Genomic DNA, 25,612 nt, shown 5'->3' with positions numbered 1-25,612 from the left:
TTTTTCTTCTTTTTGTTGGAAGGGGGAGGCCCCAAGGGTAGAGGTGCAGACATGGGAGGACTGGGCCATGAGGGTGCTCAGGGCTCACACTGTGAAGTTCCCCCCAAAAATCAATAAAAATATTCTGGCAAAAAAGAAAACACTAAAAGAAATTAGGAATGCTTTGCATTGGCATATGAAGAAGCATGTTAACTATGTAAAATGTAATCAATTAGGGTAGAGTATCAAGCCCTACATAAGCTTCACTGTGAAACCGCATTCCTTGAAGAGGTTTGGAAGCCTGTGTCCTGTGAGGCTGGTTTTTTTATTTTTCTCCAGTCTTTATTTTTCTTAAGTCAATGAGTTTTACAAAGCTTGTTCTATACACTTATGTTATATGATTGTCTATTCTGCGTCAACAGCGAGGTGTGTGCTAAGGTTTTCTTAAGTAAGTCCTTGTATTGACGTATCGAATCGTAGTTCGATATGTGTTGTACATAGGCATTAAAGTAAATACAAGAGTTTGAAGTGACTCCGTTCTCTAATCAGTCTCCCAGCTTACCGACATTGATTTTCTTCATGTCCCTCACACTCAGTTTTTAGTGTTTCTGTATCTGCCCTCCCATGATCAAAGCTCCCATTAATTTTTTTTTAACTTTTTTACAGGACTTCATGCCTTTGGCTAACCCCAAACTACCCTGCACATAAAGTTCAAATGAAGCTCTAAGCTATGCCATCCCTCCCCACGCCCCTCCTGGACCTCTCCTGGACCTCATGATGGATTCAGATGTTTGAGTTTGGCCTCTGCAGTCCTCAAGGTCCCGATCAGTCTTGCTACTATTATCTTCACACCACAAATAAACTCACTGTCTCCCCTCCATCTTGGTAAGTCTACATGCTATGTGTTCCTCCAAGCAACCATCTACGAGACTCAATGCTGCCTGGATTAAATGCAATCATAAATCAAGTAGTCTGGGAGCAGCACCTGAAAAACGACAGGCTGTTAGTCCATCTTTATTACCAGGTCTTTGTTAATGTCCCAGACGCTTTCATTTGCTGAGCAGCTGAATGTAGTTTCCTTCTAGAGCTTGTGCTGTTATCTGCATAGTTAGCATGGCCAAAACCTCAGACTGTTGACATGACTGAGGCATGCCTCAGACTGTAACAGTTCTATGAATTTCACATACCCAGTCACAGTACACAAGGTTTCTAGTTTCTCTGTATCCTTAGTGACACTGTTGTTCCTTTGATAGCATCCATCATAGTAGGTCTGACGTATGTTTCATGGTTTCATATGAATTCTCTGTTGCTTCATACTGCTGAGTTCTGTTTTCCAGGGACTGTTGGGGATTTTAGGTATTCTCTGAGGAATTATCGAGTCATCTTCTCAGCTTTAAATTAGCTCATCTCTTTGGGTGCTACGAACTTCTACAACAGCCACTTGTTACATATATAATTTTGCATATCCTGCTTCATTCCCTGGGTTACTTTTTTATCCTGTTAATTTTTAACTTCATAGTTGGGTTTCTTTTCCCTTTGGGGCCTGTGATCTGTTCTCCTGTCAAATCTTGCTTATCCTTAGTCTCAATGGTCCATATGCCATATCTGTCAAAAAATAAATACAGTTTACATCATCTATTTTAATTAAAATGATATAACAACCTATTATCACAAAATAGAGAAAAATAATAGCCAGCCTAACAGTATATTAGGGCATAACACAACTCATTATATTCACTTTCCACTTTCATCCTTTGCAAGAAAACACAACTATGTAAGTACTAATGAGTATTTGCCAAAAACAGATAGTTACCTAAATGACAGAAACACTTCCACAAAAGAACAGGATGACAGGTAGGTTCAGGGGTCAAGGTAAGCCAGGATCCAGCAATGCTATTCTCAGGCCTTCCTTGAAAGTCAGCTTTACTATGACACCTTTTTGTGGATCCTTCATTCTTTTCTCTCCAGTGCTTTACCCTTCTCTAATCCATCACTTCTCTGACAGGGAAACATCTGTCTGCTACATCTGGATCTATCTGGGTCAGGAAGTGTAGACAACTTGAGATCATTTATTTGAATGTCTGTCACAGTGTTGGTGCTTCTCTCTCATTTCTTCCCACTCCTTCTCCCTCTGTCCCCTCCCCTCCTTATGAGCCAGTAACTAACAGTTCACAAGTAGATCAACGATCCTGCCACTGTCTAGCAGTCCTGCCCCTGCTTCTCCTTAGTTACATGTATGTGTATGTTTAAAGTGAGATTCTCTAATTCTTTCTACTTCAGTCTTTAAATTCCCCTGGTCCCACCTAGGGATTATCTACCCTTTGTACCTTAAGTACAGAAAAAGGAAAAGACATGATCTCAAGTCATCCTCCCTGGTGATGGCCTCTGTCTAGCTTTGTCGTGTGCCCTCTAAATAAGCAAGTCACCTGGTATGAGACCAGGTGACTAAGGAGACCTTTCCGAGCCCACAGATGAGCCATCAACACATAGGTGGCACATAATCTTCAGTGCTTAAAATGAGCACAATTCTTTATGAATGGATAAGGAAGAGCAATAAAGTCTGCATGACCAGAGTGAATCCAGTTAAGGAATTAGGGAAGCTTTTTGGTCACTAGAAAGAACTGATTGCACAGTGCCTCCCTGAGATGCTAGGATGCTATGGCTGTAACTGTCAGGACAATGCTTCCCCTGCAGTCCCCAGTGCTCAGCTTAATTGGATCTACCATTAATCCTTGCTTGCTAATATGACCTGAATTCAGGAATCGTAAACATGTTCTTCCTTGTGGGCACAATAATTTTTAATCTACTTTCTCTGTGGTAGGCCTTTGTTCCTGAGGGATTTCTTTAGAATTGAGTTTCTTACATAGAAAAAAGAAGCTGAAGGGCTCTCAGGACATTCCTCTAACTATTCTCCCATTTCTCTTCAGTCTCTACAGATAAAAGGAAGAAAGAGGAAGAAAAAAAGAGGGTGCAGAAAGAACACTAAAGAAAGCTAACTGAGGACAAATCACTAATACTGGAGAGGTAAGTGTCTTCCCACAGCCATTGGCTTCTGGGCATGCAAGATGTGTGACCCAGTTAGAAACAGAATGAAAGTCTTAAAAATTTGGAAGCCCTCACCGGTTTACAACTGAGTGAGTTGCTGTTATAAGATTTCAAAACCAGGTGATGGTGGTGCTTGCCTTTAATCCTAGTACTGGGAGGCAGAGGCAGGCAGATCTCCAAGTTCAAGGCCAGCCTGGTCTTCAGAGTGAGTTCCAGGATAACTGGAGATGCCCAGAGAAACTCTGCCCTAGAAAACAAACAAACAAATAAATAAAAATAAACAAATAAAAGATTACAAAATCATCCTTTCCCTCTAAACCTGGAGCAATTCAGACATAGTTTCCAGGAATTCATAGGGGGAAATTGTGTCCCATTGTCCCTGAGAAGAGTGGTATGTGCCATTGCTGTGGGATACTGCTATCTGTTAATTCTTGTTAGCACATCCTTTCCCTCTGAGGGTCCTAGTTTAAATGATAAATTTCTTGTTTTACTGGCATAAGAACTACATTTCTCTGGACACTTTCCAGAAGAGCAAAATGTAACCAGGGTCATGAACCGTTGATTCATTCCAAATGTCTTTTCTGGTTGAAAGGAAAAGGGAAGCTCCGTCTATTAGTCAGGGTTCTTTAGAGTAAGAGAACTTAGACAATGAATCTCTCTGCCTCTCTCTGTCACTCTCTCCATATAAATAAATAAATGATAGATGATAGATAGATAGATAGATAGATAGATAGATAGATAGATAGATAGACAGACAGACAGACAGACAGACAGACAGATGGTGGATAGATGGAGATGATAGATAGATAGATAGATAGATAGATAGATAGATAGATAGATAGATAGATAGATAGATGATAGATATAGACAGACAAACAGAGAGAGAGAGAGAGAGAGAGAGAGAGAGAGAGAGAGAGAGAGAGATTTGAATGACTTACAGGCTGTGATCCAACTAGTCCAGCAATGACTGTCTACCATGAGAAGGTCCAAGAATCCAGTAGTTGTTCAGTCCATGAGTCTAATGTGTCAGCTGATCTTCAGTATATCCCAGAATCTCACTTAGAAGTGAGATCTAAGGCCAGTGAAGGAAAGACTTGCTAAGGAGGGAGGGAGAAAGCATGCAAAGGGAGAACTTGCTTCTCCCATGCACTTTATATATCTTCTAGCAGAAGCTGTGGTCTGGATTAGGGATGGGTCTTCATACATCCAGGATCTGAGTTAGAAGTGGATCTTCCCACTTCAAATGATCATAAGCAAAATTTTCTCACCGGTGTGTCCAGTAATTTTTAGATTTAAGTTAATTCCAGATGTAGTCAAGTTGATGACCAAGGATAGTCATCACAGTCCCTAAAAGTTTTTAAGTCTGATCAACTCATACTCCTCCTACCTAAGATGTTGGCAATGCAGTCAGAAGCCAAAAAAGAAGGAAACAGTTCTATCAGGTCCCTCTCCTCACCTCTCTTCCCTAGACAAAAAGGTGGCTGGCGGGTGGCTCTAGGGAAGCTGCTACTAGAGAGGTTATCTATTATTATCTATGTCTCGGTGTGCGTGGTGATAGCCATTTTAGTTATAGTGAACCAGAGTGGCTCGAGATGAGGCCAAAATTCAGTTCCTAGTACCAGTTATGTAAAAGTTATGTAACATGGCTACCCCACCCCACAGAGTCACTTAACTCTCTCCCACACTTCAAGTTCTTACTAAGTTGCCTCCAGGAGGAAGAATTGGTGAAACACTCCAAGTGTATGCTTGAACATTGCTAAGGTGAAACGGTAGCAAGCAGTGCAAAGGAATGGGGGTTTCTAAAAGAACCATCACTGTGGGGGAAAGAGGCTAAGAAGCAGGTCAGCCGACAGCAGGTGAGCAGTGTGTAAGATTATGGGTGCTTTTTCACATCCGACATCACCAGACTTTAACACATTCATCTCTTATCCATTCTCAGGAAGCTATAATTGTGAACAGAAATATCTTCTGCCCTCAGGAGTACTTGGATACAAAATGGTACAAACCTCTCCAAGTCCTAGAGAACAGACTGCTTTATTCCATGATTGTTCACACACATTTATCATCACTATTGTAGCACATGCTTTGCCAGGAAGACTAGACAAGGACATCTTTAGGCCTTGCCACATGCTAGACAGACTTCTGCAGCCCATCTAAGCCATCAGCCCAGTCTCTTGCTTTCATGTTCATCCTCTTCCAACAAAGACCTCAGGTATCATCATTGACAAAAAGATACCTGTCATCAAAGCCTTCTCAATCCCTTGATCAAACTTCATTACGTGAAATTCTCCACGTAACTTGTTGAGGCATCCAAATCCCTCTCCTCTCAGGAGACAGTAGTTGAGTGGCTTGCAGTAAATGGGGCCACAGTATACTTCCCATGAGGTACCTTCTCTTAATAAGGGGTTCTGAGAGGAGTAGCATTGCTCAAGCAATTAAAAATATCTCCTATGAAAATCATCTACAGCAAAACTCTTGACTATTTTTAAATGGCAACGCCCTCTGTCCACATTCTAAATATGTAAATATTGTCAGACACAACATAGGGGGTCTGCTTGCTTGAAATGCACCTGAACCATATTTGCTTTACTGTGAATACATCCTACACAACATTTAGGACCCTCAAAGAAAGTATATTCTCTATCTCTGAAGTTCAATCCCTTATATATTTATTTTTTAAGGCTCATGATCATAAGCTAGTGCTCCAAAGGTACATGGAGGTCTCAGCCCCATCTACTCCTTTTTTCCAGGTTACATCCCAAGGGAGGGCAACCAGAATCCTAAGAAGCTTGATTTTGGATAGCAATATGACTCATACTGCTGTCTGCTCTGACCCAAGAATTTTCTTATACAGGACATGAATTGAACCATAGAATACTGAAATGGATCATGACTTTGACACTCTTGAATGAGTGAATTGACTGCTCCAGAACCTGTTCTAGTTTTACCCTAACTACACGGGCTCCACTGAGGTAGTTTCCTACCGAACGTGTCTCTTATGTGAGATCCACTGCTATTCCACAATCAACCAACCTGTACAGAGGCAAACATATCACAGTAAGTGGATCTAGGTTTCCAGTTCATTAAACTCAATTATGCCATCGCAAGCACACCAATGTTTTTATGCTTTTAAATTTTCAAATGCTATTTAAATATGAACTGATGTGAAGGAACATCTAAAATAGCACATTAGCAGTTAGAGAAATTAAGCTTCTGACTTAAATAGTACAGCGTTGTGTCATTCATTCCCTGTTCTTCCATGCAGGGAAAGGCTTCCACATCCACTGTGGTGTACCTTTCTCCTCCTATTAGAAAGGTCTCCTTCTGGAGGAAGGAGGGGATCATAAGATTCAGAAAATTGATGAAAGTTAGAAGGCCCCAGAAGCCCCAAGAGTTGCACGATGCAAAAGGCTGTCCCCAAGGTTACTAAAGCAATAAGACTTTCTGGGGCCAGGGTGAGATTCTCCAGTCTGCTGAACGTCCCACATGTTCTTCAGGAAGCAGCAGGAACACAGCTTCTGTCATCACCCATACTGGAGTAGACTGTTCTGTGATGCAGCTAGCTTGGGGTCTCACACACTTCTGTAAGCAACCATCAACCAAATCTATGAAAGTAACTCCAATAAATTCATCAATTCACTGATCGATGGAATGGATTCTATTGCTATAAAAGTACCCAAAGTAAATATTTAATCATTATAGTATTACAATATCAATTAATAATTTAAATATATATATATAAAATAAAATAGGTAAACATAATAAATAAAATATAATTTAATATATAGTAGCATATAATAAATATAAAATATTAATTAATACATTAATAGTTCACATTTCACAACTTGGCTGTTGCTGATCAATGAGCCCCTTGACTTTTGAGGCTATGCTTTTGGGTGTCTCACTGGAGTAATAAATCTTACCTGGTCTTGTGCTCAAGCCATGTTTATAAGGTGACAAAATCAGAACCTGGACATCTGAGCATGTGCCCATGTTGTACATGAACAACCTTGATTTGCCCCTGGTCCTTACCTGGGAGCTGCTGGACCACATCCCAGTCACAGGACACAGCCTCAGTGGGAGCTCAGGTTCAACCTGTGCTGTCTGTCAATCTCCTTGGCTATCATAAGTGCAGCATCATCTGTGTGCACTTTAGTGCCTGTCCAAGACGAAGAAGCATCTTCAAGCCTGATTTCCTAGGTTTTGTCATAATCCAAATTCTCAGTAGATGAAACTCAATAACCATTTCTTTATTAAGTATGTCATTATTAAAATATTATGCATTAGAAAATGCCCAAATTTATAAAGACCGGTTTATTTATGCCATGAGAAAGCACTACATTTATTTAAATTTTAAGATTTTTTTAGTTTTAATTTTATTTTTATTTTGTCTGCATGCATTCTATGCACACTGTAGTGGTTAAAATTATTTCAAGGGTTTGTTCACCCACCTGTCGCCTTTAAATGTCCCAAATAACTGACACAGAGACCTTCAGATTTGTATCCTTAAAGTATTAGGGCTGGCAGATATCAACCCTTTATGCTGTTTTCTCAAAATCTCCAGGCTACTATCTGCCGCAGGGCTACTCCTGCTCCATCATGGCAGCCCTCATGGCCCTGTGTCCATGATCCACGCCACCCCATGGCGACCCCCCTTCCTTTCTTCCTCTCTTGACCATACCTGAGACCTCCAAGCCCAGGAACCTCCCTTCTGCTCTCTCTCTTTTGCCCAGCTCCAGGCTGTATGCATCTTTATTAACCAATCAGAAATAACTTGGAGCGGCGGCTTACACAACAAAAAGCTGTTACACCTGAGGATTCTCCATGGAGACAGCCAGATCTAAGGGGCCAGTATTTATCACTTGATGCACAACAGCATCAGACCAACCTCAACCCTCAACAGCACATCATGCACATCTAGTGCCCATGGATGTAAGAAAGAGGTGTCAGATCTCCTGGTACTAGAATTATGGGTCTTTGTGAGCCCCATGAGTGAGCTGGAGATCCAACCAGAGTCCTCAGAAAGAGCAGTAAGTGTTCTTCACCATTAGCTCATTCTTCTAGCCCTGAGAAAACAGTCTTAAAAATCTTTCTGTTAACACGTGGTAAGCTAGCAAGTAACTGCATAGACTAAAGGAAGATCTGCTAAAACTTTTAGATAGATGGGCAGTATCCCCCAGGAGCAGTGGGCCAGCAGCTGGAGATTGACTCCTATGGCAATGAGGCTGCCATCCCTGCTGATGCCTGCTAGGGATTGAGTGTTTTTCTTGTGGTACTCCCTCCTCCTCTAACATCTGGTACCCATTCCCTGGTCCCAGGAGGAGCGAGACTTGTCCATGTTCTAATTTTCACCACCCAAACAATGGGTGTTTTCTCCCTATGCTTCTAGCATTTTCTTTTCCTTGTTTGTTTCTCAACTAACCCAGAAGACACTTGCCTTCCCCTCTTCTCCTTTCAGCTCTGTTCAAAGACAAATGTCTACCTCAAACATACCTCAAACAAATGTCTGTGAAATCAAACCTCCAGGCAGCACATCCATATGTGGGTGAGTGCATACATGTATGCACAAATGTCTGTGTGTATGTGTGTGCTGTGAGTGTGCATGTGTTTGTACACGCATGAGCATATGTGTCTCTGTGTGTGTGCATGAGTGAGTGCATTTGAGCATGTGGGTGGGTAGTTGTAGATGTGTATACATGGTGCTTGCATGTCTGTACTTGTGTGCGTGTGTGTGTGTGTGTGTGTGTGTGTGTGTGTGTGCGTGTCTGTTTTCTACATGAATTATGTGGCATAGTGCTTCTAAAGCATAAGCATTGAGTTTGGATCCCCATGTAAAAGCTGGGTACTGTGGTACATACCTGGAATCTCAGTGCTGGGGAGACAGGGGTAAACGGAACACAGAGATTGCAAGCTATCCACTCTAGCCAAAAATGGGTGGCTCAGCATTCAATGAGCGAGTGTGTCTTAACAAAACTAAGGGTAAAAGTGGTAGAGGAAGACATCAGACACCAGCCTCTGGCCTCCACATGCCTCATACATGGGCACACTATCCAGTAAGGCATACACACACACACACACACACACACACACACACACACACACACGTATGATGGTCCATTTGAAATTGTCACTATCTTGTTTGACCTCCAAAAAACCAATAGTGACAACTTACCACTAGACAAATCGAGTGGGCAAATCCATTGCTCTATTAAATTATGTCACTAGGAGTCTGCTACACAGATGTTCAAGACAAGCACAGTTCTCATCACCCTTCCGGTGCCAAACCCAAACATCATCACTAATGTCTCAGCAATGTAGCAGATGTTCATCTCAGCCCATCTTTTTTCCAACCTCTTTCAGATTTTAGGCAATCTCAAACACATTTACTATGTTTGTGCTATCATACATTAGCTAAAATGTTAATGCACTTGAAATTCTAGAAGAGAAAAGAAGGAAGAGGATACGATCATTACCAACACCCTCGCTTAATGGAACAGCACAGACCCATCCTCTCTGCTTCTCATGGGGGCCACACTGGTCTTGAACAGATACATTCAAAGCCTTCTCAATGGCATCACACTCTATGAGATCTCAGATTTGCCTTCGGTTTTAATCTAATGTCACTGTGATGGATAGCCTACCATTTTATGAAAGTATTTGCGAAGACTTAGAGGATGAAGGCAAGGTTTCTAGGACATCCAGAGAGTTGCTGATCTTAGGACAACTGTTGGGGAGGTGATAAATTACTGTGATGAAGGCATAGATGGGAGCAGGTGGAGAAGCAAACCCAATGCCCCACACTGCTATTGCTGGACCCTGCACTCTTCGAGCCTCAAGAGAATTAAGTGATCAGTGAAGTGATGACCCCCCCACCCCTGGTCTGAGTATGGTGTTCTTTGCCTAGGATGAATACCATTGTCATCTACAAGCACAACTTTCACAGGGAAATTAAAATGATCAATGAAGAAAGATCCTACAGGAAAACCAAAGACCTCGGTGATCAATAGTGTAATGCCCTAGCTTTTCATGTTCATGGCAGTACTTAGGAGTCCTGAGCATTTGGAACCTTCACCTTGGTTCCTTAAAGAAAATGGGATTTACTTAAGACCTCTATGTAGCCATGAGCTCTTCCTTTCAGGCCCCTTTGTTCCCAGAATAATGACTCTGACAATTATTTATGAATAAATGCCTAGGCCATAAACTTTGGCGCATTCCCTGACTAGCGTGTTAACTTATATAACCTGTTTATTCTAGTCTATGTTAGCCACGTGGCTAGCTACCCCGTCAGTTTCATTCATCCATCTCCTCTGAGTGCAGGGCAAAGTCTCCCACTCTGGACTCTTTCCCAGAATTCCTCTCCCCATCCTTCTCTCCCTCCCCCTCCCCCTTTCTTTCTTTGCTGGATGTCCCACCTTCTAATCTGCCTCAATTCATTGTCCGTCAGACTTTTACTGACAGGTGGCACTTCCACAGAGTATAGAAGGCTCTCTCTACACTTCCACACAGACTTTTTTATACCCAGCTGTTTGCCTTTTCCTCTTAATTCTACCTCCTTCCCCAGTGAACATCCATGCCTAATGATGTTACAGTGCCATTGCCATAAAATCGTTAATTGAATATTTACTGAGTATCTAACATAATCAGCACTGTACAAGATGCCAGAAAGGTCATATTAAAGGCCACTTTTTACATTGCTTCCTGAGACTTTCTTCTGTTGTCTAAACAATAGTCTCAGTGTTGCCCAAGCCCCCAATGTCCTCCAAAGACAGCTGCCCAGACTTCCACTGCTAAATCAACACTGGATGGTAGCAGCACATAGAGAAACAACCAGGGTGTGGATGCCTTTCCTTTAGTGCCTTCAAAACGGGCTGTATTTGGAAAAGCAATAGAGAACCACTTTATAAGACAACCCCCACTTATTATTGCTGCCTCAGTTCAAGTCTAATGTACAGTACTTAGAACATGCAACCTTCAAGAGAATGCTTTTCTTGGTTTGAGTATCTGGGGGTTTTGATGGTACTATGAATTGAAGGCAGGGCCTCACACACTAGGCAAGCACCGTACCACTGACCACTGAGCTACTTCTTCAGCAGGTGGGTCCTCGTTCTTATGTCTACTGACTGCCCAGATAAGTGATCTAAGTGATCTTCTTAATTGTACAGGGACAACAAACTGGGTGTTCTCTCTCTCTCTCTCTCTCTCTCTCTCTCTCTCTATTGTGAAGCAATTAATCAGGGAGGGCTGTCGATATGAGATTGCAATTTTAGTGTCTCTAAAGCCAAAAGCTGCTCAAAAACCAGAAGAATGAAATGTTAGTATGTACTTTCTTTGTGGGTATATGTTTGTGGGTTCTGCGTGTCTGTGTGCATACATGTTGGCATGTGTGTGGGCATGTGTATATGCATAGATGCACATAAGTTCATGTGAGATTTGATGCTTTCCTTTATTGCTGCCTTCTTCATATATTAGTATAAGGACTGTCACTAAACTTGGAGCTTTCCAAGTTTCTTATTGGCCAGCTTGACCTAGGGATCCCTGTCTCTTTTCTCCATGCAACAGGATTACAAGCAGGTTGCTGTGCCCACCCAAGACATATAGGTTCCAGAGATGCAGAATCCAGCCTTCTTGCTCAGTATTTTATCCCCTGAACTTTCTCTGCAGCCCTCTGTCACTTGCTTTTGAACTGTGCTAATCCAAGTCAGCATGGTTCTAGGAGTCTTCAGCAGTGAAAAGACATAGGAGGTATGCTCTGGTAATATTAAACGCTATGGGGCAAGATGACACTCCAGAAGAAACAAATCAGGAACCACTGAATTTTAATGTAGTAGAAAGTTCCCATCTGCACAAAGGACAGCAGTCACTGCTGTGGTCAAAGTATTTGGGGCCATTGGTATCAACCTGTAGCATGTCAACAGGAGTGGAGAGTTTCTCCTCTATTCAATAGAGAACAATTTCCTTAGCAACCTAGAGTTCGTGCCTGAGCCTCTATTTTTTTCTCCTTCTAAAGTACAAACAAGGGTGTCCCACCACTGCCCACTTGATTCCTTCCAATCACTGAATAAAAAACCCAACTAGCACATCAGTGTTTCATTCTAATACTCAAATCTCAGCCAAACAGTGGAAGCCAGTTCAAAGTCAGAAAGCAGCTAGCGTGTGGGTCATAACTTCTCCCAAGAGGTTTCTGAGGTTCAAGTGAGTAAGAAGCTCTCATTTAACTAATGGACAATAATCTTCATTCTCCCAAATAGAGTCAAATCATTTAGGTGAATGGACTGAGTAAAAAAAATTAAATTAATTCCTCTTTTAGATAGGATTCTCTCAGGAGCTGTGGAGCTTTGCGAAGAACTCCAAGCACGAGCCATGAGTCACAGAAGTCTATCTTGTTCTCCACACTAGAATCTGTGGTTTCAAGTGCCAATGAGAGGAGAGTGCCTAAACATCCAAGGATCCATGGAGGAAAAACAAAAAGGCTCCAGTAAGGAACCAGAATAGCTATATTAAGACACTAAATTATTAAGCTCCAGCCAGATCGCCTTCATCCAAGGGACACCAGCATCTTAAGTTGACCCACAAGGTCCCACCACATCTTGCCGTCCCTTGTTCTACTAGACTCATCTGCCAGCTTCCCTTTGCTCTTTGTTCCTTTCCACATGTACCTGCCATGTCCTCTTCCAGGGGCCTTTATACTTGATTTTTTCCATGACTGGAAGCTCTAGTCCCAAATATCTGCAAGCCCTACTTAGGGGTCTACTTACATGCCACCTTCTCGTGCAGTATTTCCTGACAAGTCAACTTAAGTTGACCCTCATCTGTCACTGCTCACTTTTCTTGTCATCCTTATGTGTGTCTCTATCTGCACTATGTAAATATTATTTTTTCATCACGAACACTTATTTATATTTTTAAAAGGAAATTTGGACCACTCTACATAGTAAAGTAGGTAATTATAATTACTCAAAACTGATAATATATTTAATAGATAAATGAAGAGAGTTTGAGAAATATTTTTATATAGTCATGTGTATCACCAGACAATGTGGCATATGTTTATAATCCCAGCAGTCTGGAGGCAGAGGCAGGAGGATACAGGACCAGAAGCCAGCCTAGGGAACACAGCAAGACCATGAATCAAAAATCCAAAACACACTTGCAGAATATACATTAAAAGTTAAAATGTTGGGGTTGGGGATTTAGCTCAGTGGTAGAGCGCTTGCCTAGGAAGCGCAAGGCCCTGGGTTCAGTCCTCAGCTCTGAAAAAAAAAAAGACAAAATAACAAAAGGTAAAATGTTGGGCTGAAGATATATCTCACTGACAGAGTGTTTGCCCCACATCGCCAAGGCTTTGAGTTCAACCCATACAACACACACACACACACACACACACACACACACACACACACACATGCATGCATGCTTTAACACAAATCATAGTGAATGATAATCCTATATGACCAGCTTTGTGACTATAGCCATGTGAAATACAATGGAAGACAGCCAAGACCCATCGAGGAAATAGATCACACACTGCTAGGTCAGTATCCCATGCTCTGGTGCTCAAAGAATAGGACAGAAATCAGACATCTTTAAGTCTCACAAATGTGGAAGTATAAAAGGGACATCCTTCCTTTAGTAAGTTTCAGAGTTTTTTATGTAAGCCAAACACCAATGAACTGAGTGGGCTTTGTAAAATCACTTGACATAACCACGTTTCCAAACTGCATAGAACATAATAGAGTGATGGAAAGATTTTTATGTCATTTATTCAAAAGATGAATCATGACAAAATGTTGACCATTTAAAATAGTAGAAAAAAGTAAAAGAAGATGCCGCCAGGCCTGTTGGCCAAGAGCATAATCAGAGCTACTTGGAAGGCTGATGCAGAAGGATTAAAAGCTCAAGGAGCAAGAACCCGACTTAACCACACAACCAAGGCTGGGGCTGTAGTCCAGCCTGTGTTCAATATCAGCTGTATATAAAAGCATATGAAAACGCAGCGGGTGAAATGGGACATGCAGTTCACAGCCACTTACCACATGCAAAGTCCTACATCAAGATGGATTCCTACCTGTGTCATCTTAGACACATCCGTTTCTTCCTGGAGAACATATTCACCCTCATTTTCTACACAGGCTATACTTATGAAATTCTTCTATCATTCATTGATCACAACATAAGCACTATTAAAAATTTGCTCTTCGCACTCAGGGAGAGGATCCTTCCAGTCTCTGTCTAAGCCCAGATCAGAAAGCCAGATGCCGGGAGCACTGACACACCTGGGAGCATAGGTAAGACCAACTCTTCTGCTCCAATCGACCTGCCTGGAGCCCTCAAGATACACAAACCCAGGAGGAGTCTGGGACAGGACACTTCCAGTTTCTGCCTGCACCAAGGGCTGACCCAGGCCCACAACTCTCTGTACCCAAATCCCGTGGGGGAGAGAGCTAGATTCTCAGAAATACTGACAATCCTGAGAGCTCAGGTTAGACCACTACTTCTGCTTACATTCCTGGTCAAGAGGAACATGCCTAGAGCTCTCTGGACACAGGAACCTAGGAGAAGTCAGGAAGAGGATCCTTCCAGTTTCTGCCTGCACCTAGAACCAACCCAGTCCCACAGTTCTCTGTACCCAGATCCAACTGGGAGAAAACAGATCTACAGGAGTGTTGACACACAGGCCTACAGGAGGGTCAAGCCACTGTCAGAGACAGCAAGACCAGCCAACACCAGAGACAACCTGATGGCAAGAGGCAAGCACAGGAACCTAAGCAACAGGAAACAAGACTACCTGGCATCATCAGACTACCTAAGGATAATACCTAAAGATAATAGGTATAGAGGAGAGCAAAGACACCAACATTAAAGGGCCAGTAAACATATTCAACAAAATTCTAGAAGAAAACTTTCCTAACCTAAAGAAAGAGATGCCCATAAACGTACAAAAAGCCTACAGGAATCCAAATAGATTGGACCAGAAGATAAATTCCTCCTGTCACATAATACTCAAAACACCAAATGCACAAAACAAAAGCAGGAGTAATAAAAGCAGTAAGAGGCAAAGGTCAAGTAACATACAAGGCAGACCTAATAGAATTGGCCAAACTTCTCTCCAAAGACTATGAAAGCCAGAAGATCCACGGCAGATACCATACAAACCCTAAGAGAATACAAATGCCAGCCCAGGCTACTATATCAAAACTCTCAATTAACATAGAAGGAGAAACCAAGATATTCCATGACAAAAACAAATTTACACAATATCTTTCCACAAATCCAGTCCTACAAAGGATAATAGATGGAAAACTCAAAGAAAAGGAAGGAAACTATACCCTAGAAAAAGCAAGAAAGTAATCTCCTTGAAACTAAACCAAAAGAAGACAGCCACATAAACATAATTTCATCTCTAACAACAAAAACAACAGGAAACAACAATCACTATTCCTTAATATCTCTTAACATCAACAGACTCAATTCCCCAATAAAAACACATAGACTAACAGACTGGATATGTAAAGAGGACCCAGCATTTTGCTGCAAACAGGAAACAAGCCTCAGTGACAAGGACAAACACTACCTCATAAAATTGCAAAGGATCTGTAAGGCAAAGGACACTGTCATTAGGACAAAACAGCAACCAACAGATTGGAAAAAGCTCTTTACCAATCCTACATCTGATAGAGAACTAATATACAATAGATACAAAGAACTCAAGAAGTTAGACTCCAGAGAATCAAATAACCCAATTAAAAATAAGATACAGCTCTTCCCACGGCTGCTGCTCAACATGGCACCACGGAAAGACAAGAAGCCTAAGAAGTCAACCTGGAGGTTTCATTTGGACCTTACACATCCAGTAGAAGATGAAATTTTTGATTCTGAAAATTTTGAACAGTTTCTACAGGAGAAGGTTAAAGTCAATGGAAAAACTGGAAATCTTGGAAATGTTGTTCACATTGAATGCCTGAAGAATAAAATCACAGTTGTTTCTGAGAAACAGCTCTCGAAAAGGTATTTGAAATATCTTACCAAGAAATACCTTAGGAAGAATAATCTCTGTGATTGGCTTCATGTGGTCGCATCTGACAAGGAGACTTACGAACTTCATTATTTCCAAATTAGTCAAGATGAAGATGGTTCAGAGTCTGAGGACTAATTGGCCTTTGCTTTTAATAATTGAAATATGCTAAAGAAACCTAAAATCAGACTTGTTGAGCAAATAAAAATCATTTTACTCTATAAAAAAATGGGATGCAGAGCTATACAAAGAATTATCAGCTGAAGAATATCAAATGGCTGAGAAGTACCTAAAGAAATGTTCAACATCCTTAGTCATCAGGGAAATGCAAATCAAAAGAACCCTGAGATTCCACCTCACATCAGTCAAAATGACTAAGATCAAAACCTCAAGTGACAACAGATGCTGGCAAGGATGTGGAGAAAGAGGAACACTCCTCCATTGCTGATGGGATTGCAAGCTGGTACAACCACTCTGAAAATCAGTCTGGGGGTTCCTCAGAAAATTGGACATAGTACTACTTGAGGACCTAACTATACCACTCCTGGGCATATACCCAAAAGATGCTCCAACATATAACAAGGACCCATGATCCACTATATTCATAGCACCCTTATTTATAATAGCCAGAAGTTGGAAAGAACCCAGATGTGCTTCAACAGAGAAATGGATACAGAAAATATGGTACATCTATGCAATGGAGTACTACTCAATTATTAAAAACAATGACATCATGAAATTCATAGGCAAATGAATGGAACTAGAAAATATCATCCTGTGTTAGGTAACCCAATCACAAAAAAAAAAAAAAAAAAAAAAAAAAAAAAAAACATGGTCTACACTCACTGATAAGTAGATATTAGCCCCAAAGCTCAAATTACCCATGATATAATCCTCAGACCACATGAAGCTCAAGAAGGATGAACAAAGTGTGTGTGCTTCAGTTCTTCTTAAAAGAGGGAACAAAAATATTCATAGGAGGAGATATGCAGGCAAAGTTTGGAGCAGAGACTGAAGGAATGACCATTCAGAGCCTGCCCCACCTGGGGATCCAGCCCATATACATACAATCACAAAACCTAGACAATATTGATGAAGCCAAGAAGTGCATGCTTCCAGGAGCCTGATAGAGCTGTCTCCTGAGATCCTCAGCTACAGCATAGCAAATACAGAGGCAAATGCTAGCAGCAAACCACTGAACTGAGAATGGGGTCCCAATTGGAGGAATTAGAGAAAGGATTGAAAGATCTGAAGGGGCTTCAACCCCTTAACAACAACAGTGCCACCAACCAGAGCTCCTAGGTACTTTAACCACTACCCAAAGACTACACATGGACAGATCCATGGCTGTAGCTGCATATATGGCAGATGATGGCCTTGTGGGCATGCACAGGGGGAGAAGCCCTTGGTCCTTCCAAGGGTAGACTCCCAGTGTAGGCAAATGTCAGGGTGGGGAGGCAGGAAGGGTTGGGCGGTTGGGGAGGAGGAACACCCTCATAGAAGAAGGGGTATGGGGTATGGGTTCAGGAAGTTAGGGACAGGAAACCAGGAAATATCTAATAAAAAAAGAAATAAGGTAGAAATAATTTGCTCTGTGCATACCTCTGTATTGTTTGGGGTATGACCTTAAATTCCACCTTCTAGAGATGATTGGTGCCCTTAAAGAAGAAATGGATAAATCTCTCAGAAATTCAGGAGAATACAATAAATCAAACAGGTGAGGAAAATGAATAGAACAGTTCAAGACCTGAAAATTGGAATAGAAGCAATAAAGAAAACATAATCTGAGGGAATTCTGAAGATGAAAACCTTAGGAAAGAGAAGAGAAACCACCAACCCCAGCATCATCAACAGAATACAAGAAATGGAAGAGAGAATCTCAAGAGTAAAAGATATAACAGAAGAAACAGATACATCAGTCAAAGAAAATGTTAAATCTAAAATATTCTTGACACAAAAAATCCAGGAAATTTAGGATTCCATGAAAAGACCTAACCTAAGCACAATAGGAATAGAAGAAGGTAAAGAGACTCAGATCCAAAGACCAGAAAATATGTTCAACAAAATCATAGAAAAAAAAGTCCTCAACCTAAAAGAAAGAGATACCTGTAAGCATACAAGAAGCTTACAGAACACCAATTAGATTTTACAAGAAAAATCCTCCTTCCACATAAAAATCATAATCAAAACACAAAATCTACACGACAGAGAAAGAATATTAAAAGCTGCAAGGGGGAAAGGCCAAGTAACATACAAAAGCATACCTATCAGAATTACACCCAACTTCTCCTCAGAGACTATGAAAGCCAGAAGGGCCTGGACAGGTGTCTTACAGCATCTAAGAAAGCTCAGATACCAACCTAGACTACTATACCCAGCAAAACTCTCAATCACCATAGATGGAGAAAACAAGATACTATAAGACAGAAACCAAATTTAAACAACCCACAAATTCAGCCACATGAACACACAATATATATATATATATATATATATATATATATATATATAATATATAATTTATATATATATAAATTATACACACACATAAAGTACGAAGGGAGCTATGAGAGGGGAGGAAGAGGTCTGATTGTACAGGAAAGGGGCAAAAGAAAGCAGAAGATACTGCTTGGGGTAACAACAAAAGGCAGAGAAGGACAGAGAAGTTCTTAGTCAGCCTTTCCTTTTCTTGGACCTTGAGCGACTGCAGCTTCACTTGAAGAGTGGTTTAATCTGCAGTCTTTAAGGATGTGTTTCCATTAGAAACTAAGAACTAACCATATCCCTCTCAATCTGACACTGACTGTCTGAGGTCCCCCCAAGCCACTGATGTATGTTTTGGAGAATAAAGGCCAGGACTTCCTATGTCAAAGACAGCAACATATAACCCTACAGTATGGGCCAGTGAGATGGCTCAGCAAGTAAAAATCTTTGCTGCTGACCCTGACAATCTACATCTGAAGGCGCCAATCATACATAATGAGAGAAGAAAATAGATCCCTGCAAATCTACAGGCCCAGACCTGTTGTGTGGTGGCACCCACACTAAACAGGATCATCCCCACCCATCCCACCACACATTAATACCTTCTAGCAAAAACCTCAGGCCCATCCTCAATAACACCCATCCCAGCTTCTCAGGCAATCCTTCTACTTAACATAATGTCATCATCATATAAAAACCAAAAATCTACCAGCCCCTTCCCCAGAATTCAGATTCCTAATCCTCCTGTGTAACCTTTCAAACGAAGGAGGGGGCAGGGAGTAGAACTGTGGTTTCCAAGAAGTTAAGATTCTAGAATGTCTCTATTGAGGGTTTGCTCTCTTGGGGTTGGCATATTTTTGATTTAGACTTCTGAGAAGTTGCTCTCTTGGATTTCACTCTGTGATTTAGGCGCTCAGAAGTGCAATTCTGAGAGCAGTGCTTGTGATGGTGAGTTTGCTCTTCTCTCCCACCCAGGCTGCCTCACGTTCTGCCATGTGAACACTCAGCAGATGACTAACTGCCCTCATACCAAGTAATTTATAACTGGACTTAGCCATATAAATACTTAGTTCTACCAAGCCAACACAGTTCTCACATCACATCTGAAAACATCCGGTGAATCTCATGTTCTGGTCCTGCTTCATACACTATTCCCAAACCACCATCTTCTATACCCTCACAGCCTTGGGATGCTTGAGGCTCACTCTCATGGTTGGCAAACCCAGCACTTGTGGATTCCCAGTGTTGTTGTGATGAAGCCATCTTCTGCAAGACTGTCTTCTGAAGACCACACCACATCCACCAACTCTGTGTGGGTTAGTGATGGCCTCCCACCAAATTCAAACCCAAGAAGGAGTATTTGGGTATACATTATTATTTGCTTCTGTATTCCTGCTACCTGGTACAGAAGCTCTAAACTATTTAAATGAATGGATGAGGAATAAGATTATCTCCCTCAAAGCTCTCAATAGCAGCATTCAATTAGAGGAGAGAGATAATGGATAAATATGGGCAAATATAAGACAAAGCCCCAAAACTATATATCTTTAACTCATGGACTAAATCAGTAGACATAAATCACAAAATATGATTACAGTAAGTATACACACACACACACACACACACACACACACACACACACACAAACTACTAAAGTTGCTTTAATTAAAGTTATAAAAAGAACCCAAGTGTTATGAATAGTTGAGAAAATTATACAATCCCCAAATGACAAACATAATGAAACTGGCCATGAGTCTTAGAGCATAATGGCAAAAATAAGAAGGAAATGACAAAGGTCACAGCAGTAATACTGGGCTGTGCTCTTAACTTCTCACACTAGGAAATTGGGTTCTGTTTCTGAAATCCATTTGTAAGGCACTGATACAACCAGTGTTCCTTATCCCATGACAGAGCAACTTAGCGATGTGTTAATGTTGCTGATATGCAGACACACTTGTATGATAGCTCCAAAGGAGGATTTGTCTTCTTCACAGTCAGTCGTGGACCTTTCAGATCAAAGCTGGTTGATCCCATTGCTTTGGACCTGTTGTAAGGCAAATCATCAGAGACTGCAATCGCAGAAACTACTTCACAGTTTCCATGACAGAGACGAGAATGTCAAAGTCCCAACACCACATCCAAGGTCACATCCCTGGGAACCTCAGTTCCCTCCAGCAGTCCCCATATCCTGGAGGTTCCATCCACATCAGTAAGAGCTATCAGATGATGACCAAGCTTTAAGTATTAAGATCTTGGGACAACAGTTAAGATCCAAGTAACAGACACTCCATTATTTTTTAATTGTGTAGCTGATCATGTATGTACATATGTGTTTGTAGTTCACACAGTTTGTTAATCCATGCAGGTGCATGTATAGATTAGAGATTAATATCAGAATATCTTCTTGAATCATTTCTTCATGTATTTTCTCTTGGTTTTGTCATGGCCTGTTGTTGTAAAAATATAAAAATAAAAAAAGTAACGGTGTCTTTTACCCCACTTGGTCTGCACTGCGGTGCCCCAAGATAGATATCTTGGTGGAAACACATCCCAACCGCACACTTTCCTACACTCAAACCCTCACATAAAAGAACACACAACTGAAAGATCCTAGCTCGAGTCTCAGGATGGGGCGCCCCAGGAAACACCGATCCCGGACGAGCCCCCAAATGAAAGATCCCAGTCAGAGAGAGACCTTTACTCAAGTCTCGGGAAATCGCGGACCCCAGACACAGAGAGACCATTTTGGATGTAATAAGCAAAGGCGAGGTTTATTACAGAGATCTATTACGGTGATCTCCAGACCGACACGTATCCCACGCAGGAGACAGAGGTGTCGACCCGGACTTTTAGAAGCAAGGGGTTTTTATAGGGTGAGGAACAGGGGGAGGGGGAGAGTTGACGCGGCTATAAGTGATTGACTCATTCAAACATAGCAGTGAGATTACAGCACAGCAGAAGAGTACGTGCTGACTGGGGCGTTCAGGATTTTAGAAGCCTGGGCTGGTTCCTGTATTCCTTTTCTTTATCTTTATGGCCTGTCAGTCCTGGCCCCAAGAAGTGTTAGAAGTATTAACGTACATAATGTCTTCATCTTTGACCCAATTGGTAAGATATAATTGCCCACTTAAACATACAAAGCCCAGTACCATCCATCCCTTGAGAACATTAATAACACCTGTAAATACACAGAGCAGAATCTTAACATCACCTGCCATCTTGTCCTGCCACAGCTCCTCTGCCCCTCTCTCCCTCCAGTCTCTTCCTCTCTCCCTTAGTCTCCTCTTCCTTCAAACTTCTCTTCCGCCCATCCTTCCTTCTCCTCCAATGACAGGCCTCCTTCTATCCTTTACCTGCCCCCCCCCACCAGTACTTTACAAATTCAATGAAGAGGTGGTTCTGGTGAAGTCACCTGAGTTCTGAGTCCTTGACTAGGCAGCTGTCCTTGGAGCAGTGGAATTAGCATCAAAATACAGTAGCCTCAGGGCAAACCACAACAATGGTCTCCTGCTGAACCTGGAGCCCACTTTTGTTTTGACTAGTCTTCTGGCAAGGGCAAATCCCCAACTATGCTTTTAGGCTGTCTTAGTTAAGGTTACAATTACCATGATGAAACACCATGACCAAGGCAACCTGGGGGATAAAAGAGGTTTATTTGGCTTACAATTCCACACCATTGTTCATCATAAAAAAAAAAAAAATCAATCAGGACAGGAACTCACACAGGGCAGGAACCTGGATGCAGGAGCTGATGCAGAGGCCACAGAGGATCACTGCTTACTGGCTTGCTCTTCTTGGCTTGCTCAGCCTGCTTTCTTATAGAATTCAGGACCACTAGACCAGGGCTGGGCCCTCACCCATGCATCACTAGTTGCCAAGGTTGGACCCCCAGTGAACGGGATTGTTGTGGGGAGGGCGGTAATGGGGGGAGGATGGGGAGGGAAACACCCACATAGAAAGGGAGGGGAAGAGGTTAGGGGGATGTTGGCCTGGAAAACGGGAAAGGGGATAACATTTGAACTGTAAATAAGAAATACCCAATTTAATAAAGATGGAGAAAAGAAAGAAAGAAAATGTCTCACAGCTATATCTTTTGGAGTAATTTTCTCAACTTCTCCCTCCTTTTTAATGACACTAGCTTGTGTCAAGTTGACTTAAAACTAGCCAGTACATAGCTTATGCCATGCCCTGCTTTTACAGGGATCCTGGGATTCAATGCAGGTCTTCATGTTTGTACTTTTCCCACTTCAGGGCACATTTCCCACCGAGCCACCCCTTGGTCTCTTTAAGATATAGATGTTGATTGATGACACAGGTTATCCTAATTCGCATTTGGCTACTATTTCCCCACCAGTCTAGACTTACCTTATAGCTGCTTTTCACTATGGAAGTAGTAGCAGACTTGACTTGAGGTGGGACATTTGCATGTTTTCACTTCCTCTCTATAACCTGCATCTCACCTCATGAACACACTCAAGGAGAGCTTCCTGTGAACCCTCATTAAACTTGTGGGGAGCTTAGACCTATCATATTGCTGACATTTTCTATGACCTCACACATAAAAAAAAATGTTATTCAGTATAGCTAAGTCTGAAAACAACATGTCATCCTACGGATACGTGATTTTCTAAAGCTGTCCTACAGAACTGATATGTGAAATTGCCATCTGAAAAGTAATTCTTCTTTAGGGATTTGTATTAAAGACATGCTTACCTTGCCCAAGAAAAGCCATAGCACTTACCTAATTGTGAACAATTCTACAAAAATATATATCATGACATTCCTACTCATGGGAATATTTATTGTGTCACTGTTCACAATAAGAAAATAATTGGAAACCATAAAAATCATCATCAATGAAAGATGAGTCAAAAACCTTTAGAGCTAAAAATGTAGCAATTAAATATCATGAGTTTGTTTTACAATTTTATATTACCACAACCTGTCTCACTACATGATATAAAAGAGCCACACACTAACATACAGACATTTATCTGTTGTAAATATACCTGGGTGTAGAAATAATGTATGAAAGTATATACAGAGAGTCCGGTGTCGATGTTCCGAGTCTCATCATTGCCATTAAGGAGCCCGGCGTGGGACCCTATTTCGGGATTCACACATACACTTCAGAATACCGGGTCTAAGTTGTAGATTTTATCAACACAAATTTCCTGAGGTGAAAGATGTAGTGATGGTGAATGTAAGATCCATTGCTGAAATGGGGGCCTATGTGAGCTTGTTGGAATATAATAACATTGAAGGCATGATTCTTCTTAGTGAACTATCCAGACGATATATCCATTCTATAAACAAACTGATCCGAATTGGCAGAAATGAATGTGTAGTTGTCATTAGAGTGGATAAAGAAAAAGGATATATAGATTTGTCAAAAAGAAGAGTTTCTCCAGAGGAAGAAATCATATGTGAAGACAAATTCACAAAGTCCAAAACTGTTTATAACATTCTTCGCCATGTTGCTGAGGTATTAGAGTATACCAAGGATGAGCAGCTGGAAAGCCTATTCCAGAAGACTGCCTGGGTCTTTGATGACAAGTACAAGAGACCTGGATATGGTGCCTATGATGCCTTTAAGCATGCAGTCTCGGACCCATCTATCTTGGATAGTTTAGATTTGAATGAAGATGACAGAGAAGTACTCATTAACAATATTAATAGGCGTTCGACCCCACAAGCTGTCAAGATTTGAGCAGATATTAAAGTAGCTTGCTATGGTTACAAAGGCATTGATACCGTAAAAGAAGCCCTGAGAGCAGGTTTGAATTATTCTACAGAAACCACACCCATCAAGATTAATCTAATAGCTCCACCCAGGTATGTGATGACAACGACCCTAGAGAGGACAGAAGGACTCTCTGTCCTCCAATCAGGCTATGGCAGTCATCAAAGAGAAGATTGAGGAGAAGAGGGGAGTATTCAATGTTCAGATGGAGCCCAAAGTGGTCACAGACAGATGAGACTGAACTTGCAAGGCAGCAGGAACGGCTTGAGAGAGAAAATGCAGAGGTGGATGGAGATGATGATGCAGAAGAAATGGAAGCCAAAGCTGAAGATTAACCTTTTGGAAAACAGTCCAATTGAAGCAGTATGAAGCAGCCCTTTCTGGCTGTAAACCCTAGACTTGAAAGTTTTCCAGTATTGAAAACATTAAAGCTGAATATTTTTATTTCCAAGTATTTAAGTATTCGACAAGCCAGAATCTAAATGCCCTCCTTCATGTCAGTTGCTTTCACATAGTGGCTCTAACACCTCAAGCATTTTTAAGGGAGTGGCTTGATTTGACAAACAGCAGTCCTAAAATTGGGCTTGCGGCTTTCATTTCTGATGTCTCTGGATTGGCACCCTTATGGTTTAGAGATTTACCAGGGGCTCCAAACACAAACAATTCCAATATGTCTATATAAAATGTATTCAAGCAAATATCAAATAAATTTCTGGGATATTTTAAAAAAAAGAAAGTATATACAATGTGTTAACAGTCGTTACTTCTAGGGGATGAAAATGAGTGATCTTGGGAGAGGTTTTCATAGTATATTTTAGACACATAAGTCCGTTTTAAATGTATAATAATGCACAGTATATTTCTTTTATAAGAATTTTTAGTGTTAAGACAGAATTTTCATAGAAATAAGAATTACTCATATGCATGAGTTATTCTGTGATATAAATATGATATATATATATATATATGTTTAAGGTAACCATGTATGTGTAAATATGGTTAGGAGGCACCAGGTAGGAAGTTTACATGCATTAAGTTTTCTCTTTGCATTCTACTTGCCTCAGTGTGAACTCATTTCTCTGGCTTTGCCAGTGTTGAGGAGTCACCAATACAATTTCAATGAAATTGAGTTTATTAAGTGCATTCATGCTGTTTATGGGTCTTAGAAAGCACATTCATTTTCCTATTTATGTCAAAGGCTGCTTGGAAGATTTATAGAGTATCACTTGGAGAATGTTCTAGAATTCAGAGGAACATGTGTTAGTATAAATCATTATTAGTTACCATGTACTCACACACACTTAGAGATAAAGATAAGAAATCGAGAGACCCCGTGAGAGAGAGACCCA

At 41.2% G+C, this 25,612-nt stretch overlaps 1 protein-coding gene, 1 long non-coding RNA gene and 1 pseudogene across 3 annotated transcripts; 2 read left to right on the top strand and 1 right to left on the bottom strand.

The window, feature by feature from the left end:
• Nucleotides 1–950: 950 nt before the first annotated feature.
• On the bottom strand, nt 951–19,286 carry LOC108348923 (uncharacterized). 2 transcript variants are annotated; one of them, XR_005496818.2, is made up of 3 exons: nt 19,123–19,286; nt 7,057–7,220; nt 951–1,584 (listed from the first exon to the last, which is right to left on the bottom strand). It is a non-coding gene; the product is annotated as an uncharacterized LOC108348923 (long non-coding RNA). The 2 variants fall into 2 exon arrangements; XR_001842271.3 differs by lacking the exons at nt 7,057–7,220; nt 19,123–19,286 and adding exons at nt 3,100–3,271; nt 3,963–6,691.
• On the top strand, nt 15,791–16,265 carry Rpl22l3 (ribosomal protein L22 like 3). The gene has a single exon (XM_039098135.2). It carries the CDS (start codon nt 15,806–15,808, stop codon nt 16,172–16,174), a length of 369 nt encoding a protein of 122 aa, XP_038954063.1. The 5' UTR covers nt 15,791–15,805; the 3' UTR covers nt 16,175–16,265.
• Nucleotides 19,287–20,635: 1,349 nt separating the features above from the next.
• Nucleotides 20,636–24,845, top strand: Eif2s1-ps2 (eukaryotic translation initiation factor 2 subunit alpha, pseudogene 2; annotated as a pseudogene).
• Nucleotides 24,846–25,612: the final 767 nt, after the last annotated feature.

This window comes from Rattus norvegicus, chromosome 19, assembly GCF_036323735.1.
Source record: "Rattus norvegicus strain BN/NHsdMcwi chromosome 19, GRCr8, whole genome shotgun sequence".
Lineage (NCBI taxonomy): Eukaryota > Metazoa > Chordata > Mammalia > Rodentia > Muridae > Rattus > Rattus norvegicus.
This window is presented reverse-complemented; position numbering and strand designations above follow the sequence as displayed.